At 46.1% G+C, this 12,500-nt stretch overlaps 1 protein-coding gene across 1 annotated transcript in view; it reads right to left on the bottom strand.

Moving 5' to 3' along the window:
* si:ch211-186j3.6 (neural-cadherin) overlaps positions 1 to 12,500 on the bottom strand; it is a 244,038-nt gene that overhangs the window by 103,070 nt on the left and 128,468 nt on the right. Inside the window, exons 15-16 of the mRNA XM_060070949.1 lie at positions 7,986 to 8,172; positions 1,869 to 2,012 (exon numbers count right to left, since the gene is read on the bottom strand). Coding sequence (XP_059926932.1) covers positions 1,869 to 2,012; positions 7,986 to 8,172 — 331 coding nt within the window. The remainder of the gene's footprint in view (positions 1 to 1,868; positions 2,013 to 7,985; positions 8,173 to 12,500) is intronic.

The raw sequence follows: 12,500 nt of genomic DNA, 5'->3' as shown, positions 1-12,500 counted from the left end.
CATGGAACTCACTGGAGTGCTGACTTCTCCGGCCCTCTTCTGGCTACGTTCGATTTAAGGATTATTTATAGAGGGTGACTCTCTGGTAAGGTCTGAGTTGACCTCTACTGCTTCGGAGCCTCCGGGTGTACACAGAGGTTCTGGATATTGACTTCCCAGCCGCGTTAGGTAAACACGTTCCTGGTTAGCTGGGCCGATGCTGAAACACACTGAATACCCCGGCTGTATATTTAAGCTGATTTTCCACCCTTAAAATCTCTGCATTTTGTTCGATTTTGCATGGTTGTGGCTATACTTTTTTTTTGGCTCAGTGTTTCCCTGCAGTAATAAACACATTCAAATAAGTAAAAACAAGTTTTATTAAACTAAAACTTTTTTGAGAAAGTTGGTTGTTTAGCACTTTTCATTTGAAGTTAACCCCATTTTGATCTCATTCATTTCAAATCTTTTTTCTCAGCCTCCCTTGTAAGGCCCCGAGTTCACGGCGAGCTCCAAAACATCGATCTGGAGGGCTGTAAGGCATTCCTTATGGGACGCGCACGGTGTTCAAACCTCAGCCGCAACACCCCAGGCGCTTCGACGCTCCGAGATCCACGCTGGACCAGCCTGGGCGCCAGGCTGGGAGGAGCCTATATGCTCTTGCCAACCAGAGTTCAAATACGTTCAATACTCCCACTGGGATATAGGGTCCGCAGAAACACGTTTTATTTATTCATAGTTCATGGATATAGCCATAAACTGCCATACATACAAGAAAGCAAGGATGAAAAGCTCATTTGCATTTGAAAATATCTGACCTAATTAACTTGAGTTTGCCCGGGGTGCTTTTCCACCTGGCGATCGGTCGCCGACAGCGCCCGCTTCAGCCTAGCTCAGCGCCTACACGGTGAGTCTCCGACGCTCAACCCAGCACCCGGCATGGCGCCCACGCACATCATGGACATGATGGGGCTTCAGGCACTTGGGAAAGCACTTGAAAGCCTCTGCTAAATGGCTGAATGTACAGCGCGCTGCATACTTCAAAAGAAGCTGATTATTTTTTGACTCAAGAAGAAGTCCTTTTGCAGAGAAAAACTTGTTTTATACTCAATTGGGTTTTGGTTTTGGTACCTAACGTTTCATCAGACCAGCAGGGTCTCCTTGGAGAGACGGGGAAAACGGGATAAAAATAGATGATCTCCCCATCCGTTTTTTCGGAATAACCACAGACAATGTCAGGGTTGCCATCTTTGGGTACCCTGGATGGAGGGAGTTTTTGAGGACATTTGGACTCAATTCACCATCGGCCTTTAAAAAAGTGTGCAGCTTAAACAGGTGGTAGGAGGGGGAGCTTATGTAGCCTGACTATACCCACTCCCGGACTACTTCCACCCAGGGAAATAATCACAATTTCACAATACGAGACATACACTATCCAATTCACTGGCACACAGGTTTGTTCGCGAACAAAACTCAAAGGAGTGTTGTTTCCGATATCCAAACCTTGCTTCAAACGCCTTCTTGGCACTTGGCTGTGAACTTGACCAGCTGTCCAATCAACATGGAGATAAGCGCCACGCACCAATCAGGGAGTGCGCTAAGAGACAGCTCCACGTAAACACCGTACGAAACACCCCCGTTTTTTTCGAAGACTCAGCTATCTTTCCAGAGTCAAAGTTGTTTAGCGAGGCTGAAGGTGCGAGCGTGTGTCACACGGCCGAAGTGTGACTGTCGGCAAACGCTGACAACTTTCACGTCGCCTTCCTCGGCAGGAGATTTCACCGGGAGGTGCGAGAAGCGTATCTTTGTTGCGTTAGCGTGTTGCGTGTTATGTGTGTTATGTGTGCATGCCGACCACTTTAGGTGGCACTGCGAGGCGTCTCCCTCACCCTCGTCTCCGTCGTTGGCGCTGACGGTGAGGATGGCGAGTCCCACGTCGGCGTCTTCCTCCACCGCCACCTCATAGTCCGCCTGGGCGAACGCCGGCCGGTTGTCGTTGACGTCGCTGATGAACACGCGCACGTACGCAGTGTCTGGGGGGGGGGGGGCGCCAGGGAGAGAGCGGTAGAGAGTAGTACAGTGTGAGGGTGGGGGAAAAGAGAGAGAAAATAACTGTTAGTTTGTTGCTCTTATTCTGTCAAGCTCACCATGAGCGCCTGCCTGTCTCCGTCTCTCGTGGCTTTTTAGATGTTTGCACACACACACACACACACACACAGACACACACATACACACACATATATTCACACACATACTCACGTAATCACACGCATGGTGGATGCCTCTAATATTAACCCACACACACCAACTTACACACAGGAATACATACAGGCGCAAACACATACACACGCAGTTATGATGGATGCCTCTAATATATAACACAGGCAGGCATATCCACAGGCACATACACACATACAGTCATGATGGAGGCCTCTCATAATTAAATGTGTGTGTGTGTGTTATTCCACACACACACACCCACACAGCCAGACCTACATTTCCCCTCTCACATCCCACCCATTGTGCCGATTCCTTCATCTCCCTCCCTTCTTCTTTTTACCTCTCTCATCAATCATCCTTGCATCTTTTCATTTGACATCCAATCCGCTCAGGTGGGAGCAGAAGGGGGAGGGATCAGGGCTTTGGGAGGGGATGGGAGGGGGGGAGGAGGCAGGGGTCTCTCAGCCGGAGAGAGCGAGAGACAGAGAGAGAGCGAGAGAGAGAGAGACAGGGGAGGGGCTGCCTAGAGATACCCCTTTGATTTCTGGTATCAAAAGGAACATAATTTCCAATACTCTCTTGAAGATGAGATCAATTATTAAGGCCAGGGTGTTGGAGGACGCTAACATTTTTTCATGTCATAGGAAGAAAGACAGAGTGAAGGCGAGGGAGAGAGAGAGTTAGAGAGTTAGAGAGAGAGAGAGAGTTAGAGAGAGAGAGAGAGAGAGAGCGAGAGAGAGAGCGAGAGAGAGAGCGAGAGAGAGAGAGAGAGAGAGAGAGACACTCATAGAGAGAGATTGAGAGAGAGACAGAGACATGGAGACAGAGAGACAGAGGGACAGAGGGAGAGAGAGAAATAGAAACAGAGACAAAGAGAGAGAGAGAGCTAATGCATCCCTCCGCCTCGTTTGCTACATTCAGAGCCTCCCAAACACAGACAAGAGACATAAAATAAAATAGGCAGGCAGAGGAGGAGCGAGAATGATGAAAAAAGGGAATGTGTGAGGGATGGGGGGAGAGTAAGCAGATAAACCGCTGCCTTCAGACGCTTCTTCCCTCCTGCCCGGCTCCCCCCCCCCCGTACAATCTCCCTCTCATCGATGCCGAGGTTTATCTGCACTCTTGCAGAAGCCAATGTGTGGGGAAACATAAACACATTTCATCACACTCGCAAGCGTACACTCTTAACATGCACACCCAAATCCCTCTAACACGCGCACACACAGACACTCTCTAATGCATGCCCACTAACACCAAATAAACACACGCACACACACACGCACACACACCTACGCACACAGACACTAACGAATGCATCCACACAAACAGCACACACACAGACACAGGCACAGGCACACGCACACACACACACACACACACACACACACACACACACACACACACACACACATACTAGTGCCTGAGCAGCGTGCAGGAGTGGCATATTTTCACTGTAAACATAGCGCTTGTATCAAGGTCAGGTTTGTCAACAGTCCGAGAAATTCTGCTGGCTGCCACCGTTCCTAAAGAGGTGCGACTGACCGGGACCGGGCTGAGCGCGCGCGTGCATGTGTGCCTCCATGTATTCATGGCCTCAGTGGAGGAGAACTCAAAACTGCTTTGAGCCTATTTGATTGAAGATTTGAAAATATTTCTCAATGGATGCATCCAACAAACCGATGTGGATGTGTCGGTTTGGAAGTTGAGTTTCTGTTTCTGTCTGTCCACCTGAGAACTTTTGAAAGTTCTCGAGAGTGTGTTCATGTGTTTTTGGGAATGGATGGTTTTGTGTTGCTATTTTGTTTGTGTGTGTTCACATAGATGTGTGTGTGTGTGTGTGTGTGTGTGTGTGTGTGTGTGTGTGTGTATGTGCATGTGTGTGTATTTGTGTGTGTGTGTATGTGTTTTATGTGTGTGTCTTTGTGTGTGTGTGTGTTTGTTTTATGTGTGTATGTATGTGTGTATTTGTGTGTCTGTGTGTGAGTGTTTTATGTGTTTTATGTGTCTGTCTGTCTGTCTGTGTGTGTGTGTCTGTGTGTGTGCGTGTGCGTGTGCGTGTGTGTGTGTGTCAATTAATTCAGCTATAGCTGGCTCCATTTTCCCACCACGCCAACTCATTCAACTTTTATGGCTGCTAAATAAATAAATAAACACATGAATTCATTAAAAATAATATTTCCCAAGGATGTTTCTTCATCACTAGTCCCTGGCCTGTTTAAAATTCCAGACATGTTTATGACACTGAACAAATTATTGTAATAATTAGCCCAAAACCTTGGAGAATGTTTTGCTAATAACACACATCATATCTATAAAAGTATCCGCTTTGAATCAAACCCTTTCATGGATATATGAGTGAATGGTGAGGGTTATTATGTTTAAGCGTCTCTTGCCGGGGAAGAGCTAGAGGAAGAAGTTGCATGAGGATGAGCAGATGTGTTTGAGATTGCGAGAGAGAGAAGAGCGAGCAACTATTGCTCCCTTCACTGAACACTCAGAGTACTTAAGTGCTGCCTGAGAATGACCTACGGCACAAAGCACCTCTACCTCCCTCCATTCCTCTGTCTCTCTGCCCCTCTGTTCATCTCTCCCTGCGCCCCCCCTCGCTCTATCCTCTCTCTGAACTGTACTTTAAACTCGCATTGTCGCTGTATGAATTCAATTATGAGCCTTCCCTCATCACCGATGCAACTGCTTATCCACTGGATCGTAACCGTGCGAGACGCCACCCCTGAGCCGGCAAGTGAATGTGTTTACACATAACCCAATAAACGCTTAACAGATTAATTAGATTGTCGTTGTAACAAAGCTAGAACTAAAATATGCTACACGACAGATTGTTTTGCCTGATCCCCAATACGCAATAACTAAAAAAAAATGTTTGACCTCTGACGAATGAATGAATGAAATTGATGGATGATTGAAGACATTGCAGAGTGTCTGCAGAAGTGAAGCATACAAAAGTGTTTACCGAAGACATTTTGAAAGGAACCAGAGAAACATTACATTTTTGGTGTACACTACACTATCTATTCCATTAAAAGGAATCGGCTGGAGAAGCAATATGACGATTTTTGCCTGGTGTGTGTCTGATTGTTTCTGTGTCGATATGTCTGTCTGTTCGCGTCGGTGTGTGCACGTCTGTGCATGTACATATATATAACTGTGTGTGTATATATATGTATATATGTATATATATATATATATGGGGGGGCTGGCCTCCACAGACCCAGTCCCGATATATATATATACATACTACTACTTAATAATCATGACACATTCCTCCTTAAAAAATGGGCTGTCCACAGACCACATTTATGAGAGCATGCTGTGATCTGTCCTGCATCCAGAGCCTGCATGCTACTATACAAAGTATACCGCAGAAGAACAAACATGTCAACACAGTACGAAAACACACTCTCAAACAGTGAGAGGAATAGGAAGGAACATGTTTCCCATATCTACATTCAACACCTCAGACGGTCTGCGTCCAACATAAATATAAAACACTCACGGATCCACAACACAGCGCCGAAAAATAAAAGAATGGTTAACTCCTGCGGCCTTTCCTAAATCCAGGGCGGCCCCACCTAGTGACCTGCCATCCCAGCCACCTGGCTCGTCTTCGTTTTAGAATCCTTCTGATGGGGATCTTTGAAAAGGAAATCAAACCCCTCTCTCCTCCAGCTCCTCCGGCTCTGCCATGTCACGCACCATCAAGATCCTATCTCCCCGACCGTGAAGAATGGTCTGGGGAGGGTCAGTGTCAGCGTCCGAGGGGGGGGAGGAGGGGAGCAAATTGCAGCTTTTCTGCACTCGAGCCTTAACCTCTGTCAATGCATTCAGATTGTAGAGATCCGACATGGCCGAACAACCCTGTATGGACCTTTTAATGCGGGGGGCCGGTTTGGCAGTTTAGCACGCTGGATCTAGGATGTGACCTTAACCGGACAACGTCTCCCAGCTTGACGTTTCTTGTCATAGTTTCTTCTGCCTGTGTCGAGTGGGGTGGCCGGGGCATGGGGAACATGGACATAAGTGTCACGTAGGGATGAGCTCAGCTTAGACTTGTAACTGTCTATCTTGTAACTAGACACCGGTGCTCAGTCTAGACTGAGGGTGAACCCATAAATCCAATGGAGTACTGAGTACTGAGATCTCTGCCATAGAGGATGAAAGAAGTTGTATCACATGTGCTCTGATGCGGCGCTGTTCAAAAGGAAAAGGAGATGTGTGGCGGCAGGGGGTCCCCTTTACTGTGCTTGGATCCACTAAGCCCTGATCGCTATTTTGATGATGCTTTTAACCCTTTTCTGTCTGGTCTGACTGTGGGGTGGTAAGCCGCAGTAAGCTTGTTTGACTGCCGAGGATGGCAGACGGCCTTGGATGACGTTGATCTCATTCTCATCTGTGCTCAAAGCGTCAGGAGTTATGTAGCCAAACAAGTGGAGAGGTGGTACGTAGAAATGGCAGTTCACAGGCTTGAGGGTGAGTCCCGTATCTGCTAAGCAAGACAGCTCCTTGCTGTCATGCTCTTCCAAATGTTGCTCGACCGTTGTTGGCGCCACTGCAATGTTGGATAAGTAAGATAACAATGCAGCAGAGTCTTTGTAATGGGGCATGTGCAATTGAAAGTCCAGACAGCATGACATTGCTGAAGGGACTCCAATGTGGCTACGAGAACTTGTAATAGGCTAACCTGATCTGCCCGGTGATGGATATAAAAATTGTCAGAAAATGCAGTCTCATTGTTTTTATCCACCGGTCTACCTCTGGAGCCAAAATGAGTCCTTTCTTTTATGCTTGAGAAAAAAAAAAAAGAGTGTTAAAATAAACTGTCTTTTCTTTTAACACCCCTTGCCTAGTTTCCACCCTGACCATCCAAATATTCCCTGCTACCTCAAATGCCCCTTTCACACCGCCGCAAAATCGGGGCCGGTTCTGGGCCAGTTCGGAGCTAGGGCCAGGGCTTTGGTTTCACACCGCCAAAGAACCGGCTCCGGCCCCTAAAAACCGGTTCAACTCTGGCCCCACTTTAGAGCTGGGCTAGAACGAGAACCGCTTTTACGCAGGGGGCGGGGTTATCCCAGGAAGACCAACGAAGGGCGGCATTTTTAAATCACCGAAGTGAACGATGGACGCTAAGACAAAATCGCAGTGGACCGTGGAGGAGACAACCTGTCTCCTTGGATTTTGGTCTTCTGCCGAGGTCCAGAAAAAGTTCCACCATTGTTCTTGTTGTTTGAAACTGCGAGGGTTGCTGGTAAAGCGGAGACGTAAGCAAACGTTTGCAGTGACGTCATGACGTTGCTCTCGCCGGCTCCGTGGCTAGCTCTCGCCGGAGTGAAACCAACCGGTTCTTAACTGGGGTAAGGCTGGAACCAGTTTGGAACTGGCCCTAGCACCAGCCCGGAACTGGCTCTCGGTTCTTTTTGGTGTGAAAGCGGCAACAGAGACCTTTAGTCAAGATTATACGAAAAAGTATGGTACCCACAGGAATGAAAACATTATGAAGCGTGTGTGTGTGTGTGTGTGTGTGTGTGTGTGTGTGTGTGTGTGTGTGTGTGTGTGTGTGTGTAGGTATGGCCGGTTATGTATGGCTGGGTAGGTATGTGTATGTGTGTGTGTGTGTGTGTGTGTGTGTGTGTGTGTGTGTGTGTGTGTGTGTGTGTGTGTGTGTGTGTGTGTGTGTGTGTGTGTGTGTGTGTGCACGCACGCATGCGTGTGTGTGTGTGTGCTTGTGTGTGTGTGTGTGTGTGTGCGCGTGTTTTTGTGCTCCACCTTACCTGAGTTGGGCTGTCCATGCTTGCCGGGCCGGGCTGACTCCCAGCCGTCCACCGACTGGACCTCCAGCAGGTAGGAGCCCTTGGTCTCCCTGTCAAACACCGCCTGGCTGTAGATGGAGCCCAGCTCCGGGTCGATGCGGAAGAACTCGTGGTCTCCACTCCTGTCTGCCAGCAGGGAGTAGGTGATCTGGGCCGAGGGAGGGAGAGAGAGAGACAGAGACAGACAGACAGACAGACAGACAGACAGACAGACAGACAGACAGACAGACAGACAGACAGACAGACAGACAGACAGACAGACAGACAGACAGACAGACAGACAGACAGACAGACAGACAGACAGACAGACAGACAGACAGACAGACAGACAGACAGAGAGACAGAGAGAGAGAGAGAGAGAGAGAGCGAGAGATCAAACCCAGGTCCCATGGAGCTATATGGAGCTATAGTTACTTACCTTAATGGGCCTCTGTGCCTCTAGCCTGCATGCTATGGCTACATCAGATACTCAGAATTACTTAACTGTCCTCAACTCTTACAATTATAATGCACCATACTGGTTCAGTCTATTTTTAGTAGATCAGGATTGAGTCCCATTAAGGTAGCTGTATGTCTACCCCATGGCAAATAGACCACCCAGCTTGCTGTTATAAAATCTGTCTCCTGTCCTTTTTGTATTAAATCGTCTAAACTAACAGAACCAAAGACACATGTTAACGTCTTAACACTTGACCACCACCCAGCCCGCTCCAATAGAATCAATCTACTGTCCACGTTCTATTAAAACATCTCAACTCACAGAACCCAAGAACCATTTTAAGGTCTTAACACTTGACCCTAGCCTTTTCCTGCTTCACACAAAGTGTATACAATATTGATTCAGTGTCAGTGTGTCAGAAAGACCAGATGGATCCTTGATATCAGACAATGTTTTCTGTTTCCCATTTCTTTGTGTGCGGCTTCCAGGGCAGTTAGAAAACTCAAGGAGAAATGTATTTGTTGAAGGATTCAGTCATGGAAATCCTACTTAGATAGATAGATGTGTATGTCACAATGAAGAAAATACAACTCTGGATCACACTCGGCATACGGTAGATGTTCTTTGCGTTGTATTATTGGTCACGAAAATATATATTTTGAGCTTGTTGTACATGTTTTCTACCATTCCGCCTGAAAGTTACATTTATATTTAAGACCGTGAGTCACTTTACACTCACTTTAGCAGCTTCGGGTGTTGTTTTGTAGAAACCTGCCTTTAATGGGTGTATGGGGCTTAAGCCTCTTGGTTAAGGATACTTTAGGATTCAAACCAAGAACCTTTTGGCTGGGAATCAAAGCCCTTTACCTGTAGCTAGACTATGCTCACCCCACGTTTCATATTTCCACAAGGGTATGGTGTCTATACATGTATCGTCTTGATGCACAATAACAGCGGCGTTGTTTCTGCACAGAGCTGCATCTTGAGTTAGGAACGTGTCGATCAATCTAGCGGGGGCCTCATTCATGTTGGAACCTTTGGGGGATATGTGTCGTTAATGTGAACAAAAATCGATGACCCCTCTGATGGTTACTATGGCGACTATAAATCTGTGAGGTGAATGTGCTAAACCTTTTTTTATAATGAAAGCCGAACAATATTTGGCCTGACATAAAACATCTCTCTGCATGGCTGTCGTTCACTCTCTTTGAGTCACGCAGAACCCAAAGATGTTGTTGTTGCTATATATATGCTGTCGGGCGCTTGTAGGACCTGCCACTCAGCAAGATGCAGTCACGTGTGCCCGAAGAAAAGTAAATAAGTAGAAAGAAAATGAAGCGAATTAAACCGGAAAATTCTCAAGTTTCTTTACATATTGGCACCATTCCAGAATGACCCTTTCTGACCCTCAACCAACCAAAAACACAGATACCCCTGCAGGACCAGGGAGTCATCAGCCCAAGAATCAGGACAATTCACCATCCGTTGAGACGTTGAATCACACAAATTCGTATCATAACTTAAGGCTTAAGGGCCCGCTACTCGTTATTGCTTTCTCATTCATTCCAGACTTGTTCTGTCAAACAACACAGTGCCTTTGCAGAATTGGAAGACAGAAAATATATTGATGGTGTTAAAGGACACACATGATCATTACAAAGTTTGCAGATGCAAAACTTTTGTGACTGGCTGCCTTTAGACCGCTCGCAATACTGTTCTATAAATACCCAAGGTTTGGACAAATATGTGCACTTAATTTGGGAAGGAAGATATTGATTTCATGTTGGCCATTAATCATCGAAAGACTTGTTATTCAATTCAATAAATGGGCTAGGCAACATAAAGCCAACAGCAACAGAAGCTAGTGGGGTAAATAGGACACTGAGATGCTCTAGTATAAGGTGGCCTTTATGATTATGTGACACATATGGTTGATTCCACACATTTCCCAAATTGCTTTGCCTCTAATGCATTTGCTCAAACGGGGAAAGGAAATAGGAAGGGAAAATGACATAACTGAGTGAAACTCTATACTGTCTCCGTGCATAATGAATACATACTCTGGAGCGTCTGACTGCAGTTGTTCTTTCAAAAGAACATGGCGACATAAGAACAGGGGAGTGAACAATGCCAAATTTCTGGATGAGGGATAGGTTTGAACTTCACAGGGCTTTTAGCTGCAGCTACTCTGTCAGTCAGGGCTCCTCCATGTCCTCTGAAGTGTTCCAAATCGTGGCATTGAAAAATTCCTGTCAATGCAAACGCAATGTTTTGCACATGCGCACATGATTCTCGTTACATAACCCTTATCAAAAATGACTTTTTTGATAACGTCAACACCACTCATGGCGGCAGAGTCAGAGTGATGTTGAAATTGTATAATTAGCACTTGCCAAGAAACTGCAAGTGCATTGGTCATGTCAAGAATGGTGAGAAGATTTTGGCATCTTGTTCTTCAATAAATCCATAATTTATACTGTATCAGAGCTTGGAAATCAGCACCCCCTTGATCAGTTTACCCTCTGACACAATCTATTTAGTACCTTGGATCTGCTAGACCATGATTTAAGACCACTAGTAACTGCAGTGAATGAGTGATATCCCTTGCTATACCGGGCTGTGTATGGTAGCGGGGGATCTATACATGCTTGGCTACCACTGTGTTTCCAATAAACCGTGAAAGAACACAGTGGGTGTGATTATCTAGTGCTGTGCCTCTTGCTGTTAAAAAGGTACACAAAGTACAAATTGCGTTTTCTAATTTTCCTACCATGCGAGAGCAAAGCCTTCCCTGGAGCCAAACCAAACACGCGTTTACATGTTTATTAGCTAACATTGCTAACAGGATAACTCGCGAACCAGGGAAAACAGAGATATACTATATCAACATTTACAGTTAGTTTATTGTTTTTTATCAACCTTTTGCATCTTCGGGATATACAGCGCTTCCTATTCATGGTATCAAACTAAATCCAATATTTCAACAATCTCCTGAAATACACTGCAAATTATCTTTATTTAAGCAGTTTACATATTGCTCAATCCCCTTTATAGAATCATAGAAACTATGGAGAAACCATTCATTCCCACCGGTCTAAACCGCTGATAAGTATGTAATTACGAGCCAAAATAACCTATCCTATCCTAATCAAAATCTTAATTAAAATGCATTCGCGAATCTGGAGGTCTTTCATTTGGGTGTCGATATTCTCCCCAAATGTGTGAAGCCAATTATAGGAAAGTGGAAGAAAAACCTATTCCTGTGTACAATTCTCTGAATTTAGCTCAGACCTTCTTCAGCGACATCAAACAATGCCGACCGAGACATTTCCATGTGTGAGTCTCTGCACTGTTTGCCTGCAGTCTGTGCCAATGTGTCTGTTTGTGTGCGCGTGTTTGTGTGTGTGTGTGTGTGCGTGTGCACGTGTGTTTGTGTGTGCATCTACCCATGCTCCCATCTAACCCACCAAAAGGTCCATCCATATCTCAAACTACCCCCTCTCCCTCTCCCTCTCTCACTCAGCACCCCTTCTTCCTCTCATTGCCTACGCTCTCCTACACTCCAAAGGAAGGCTCATCTCAGAGTTTGGGGGGAGTTTCAAAGTGTAAAGAGGCTTCTCAGGAGATTATGGATTTTCTGTCTGACTGAATTGATGACCGGGGCTGAGAGGTGAAGAGCCACGCTCGCACGAGTTGCAACATTCCTCTCTCCCTCTACTGATTTTCTCCAGCACCAGTGTGTGTGACTGTAAGTGTGTGTGTGTGTGTGTCTGTGTGTCTGTATATGTCTAAGAGAGAGGGTCTGTGCAGGAGTGTATTTTTGTATTTGTTAGTATGTATGTTGCATGCATGTGTGTGTATGTGTGTGTGTGAGAGAGAAAGCACGGCTGCTTGTTTGTGTGTGTGTACGTGTATTATTGTGGTTTGTGTGTATGTGTGTGTGTGTGTGTGTGTGTGTGTGTGTGTGTGTGTGTGCGCGCTTTTGGGTGTGTGTGTGTGTGTGTGTGTGTGTGTGTGCGCATGAATGTGGTGTGTGT

This window comes from Gadus macrocephalus, chromosome 14, assembly GCF_031168955.1.
Source record: "Gadus macrocephalus chromosome 14, ASM3116895v1".
Classification (NCBI taxonomy): domain Eukaryota; kingdom Metazoa; phylum Chordata; class Actinopteri; order Gadiformes; family Gadidae; genus Gadus; species Gadus macrocephalus.
Note: the sequence above shows the minus strand (reverse complement) of the source record. Positions and strands in the feature narration are given on the sequence as shown.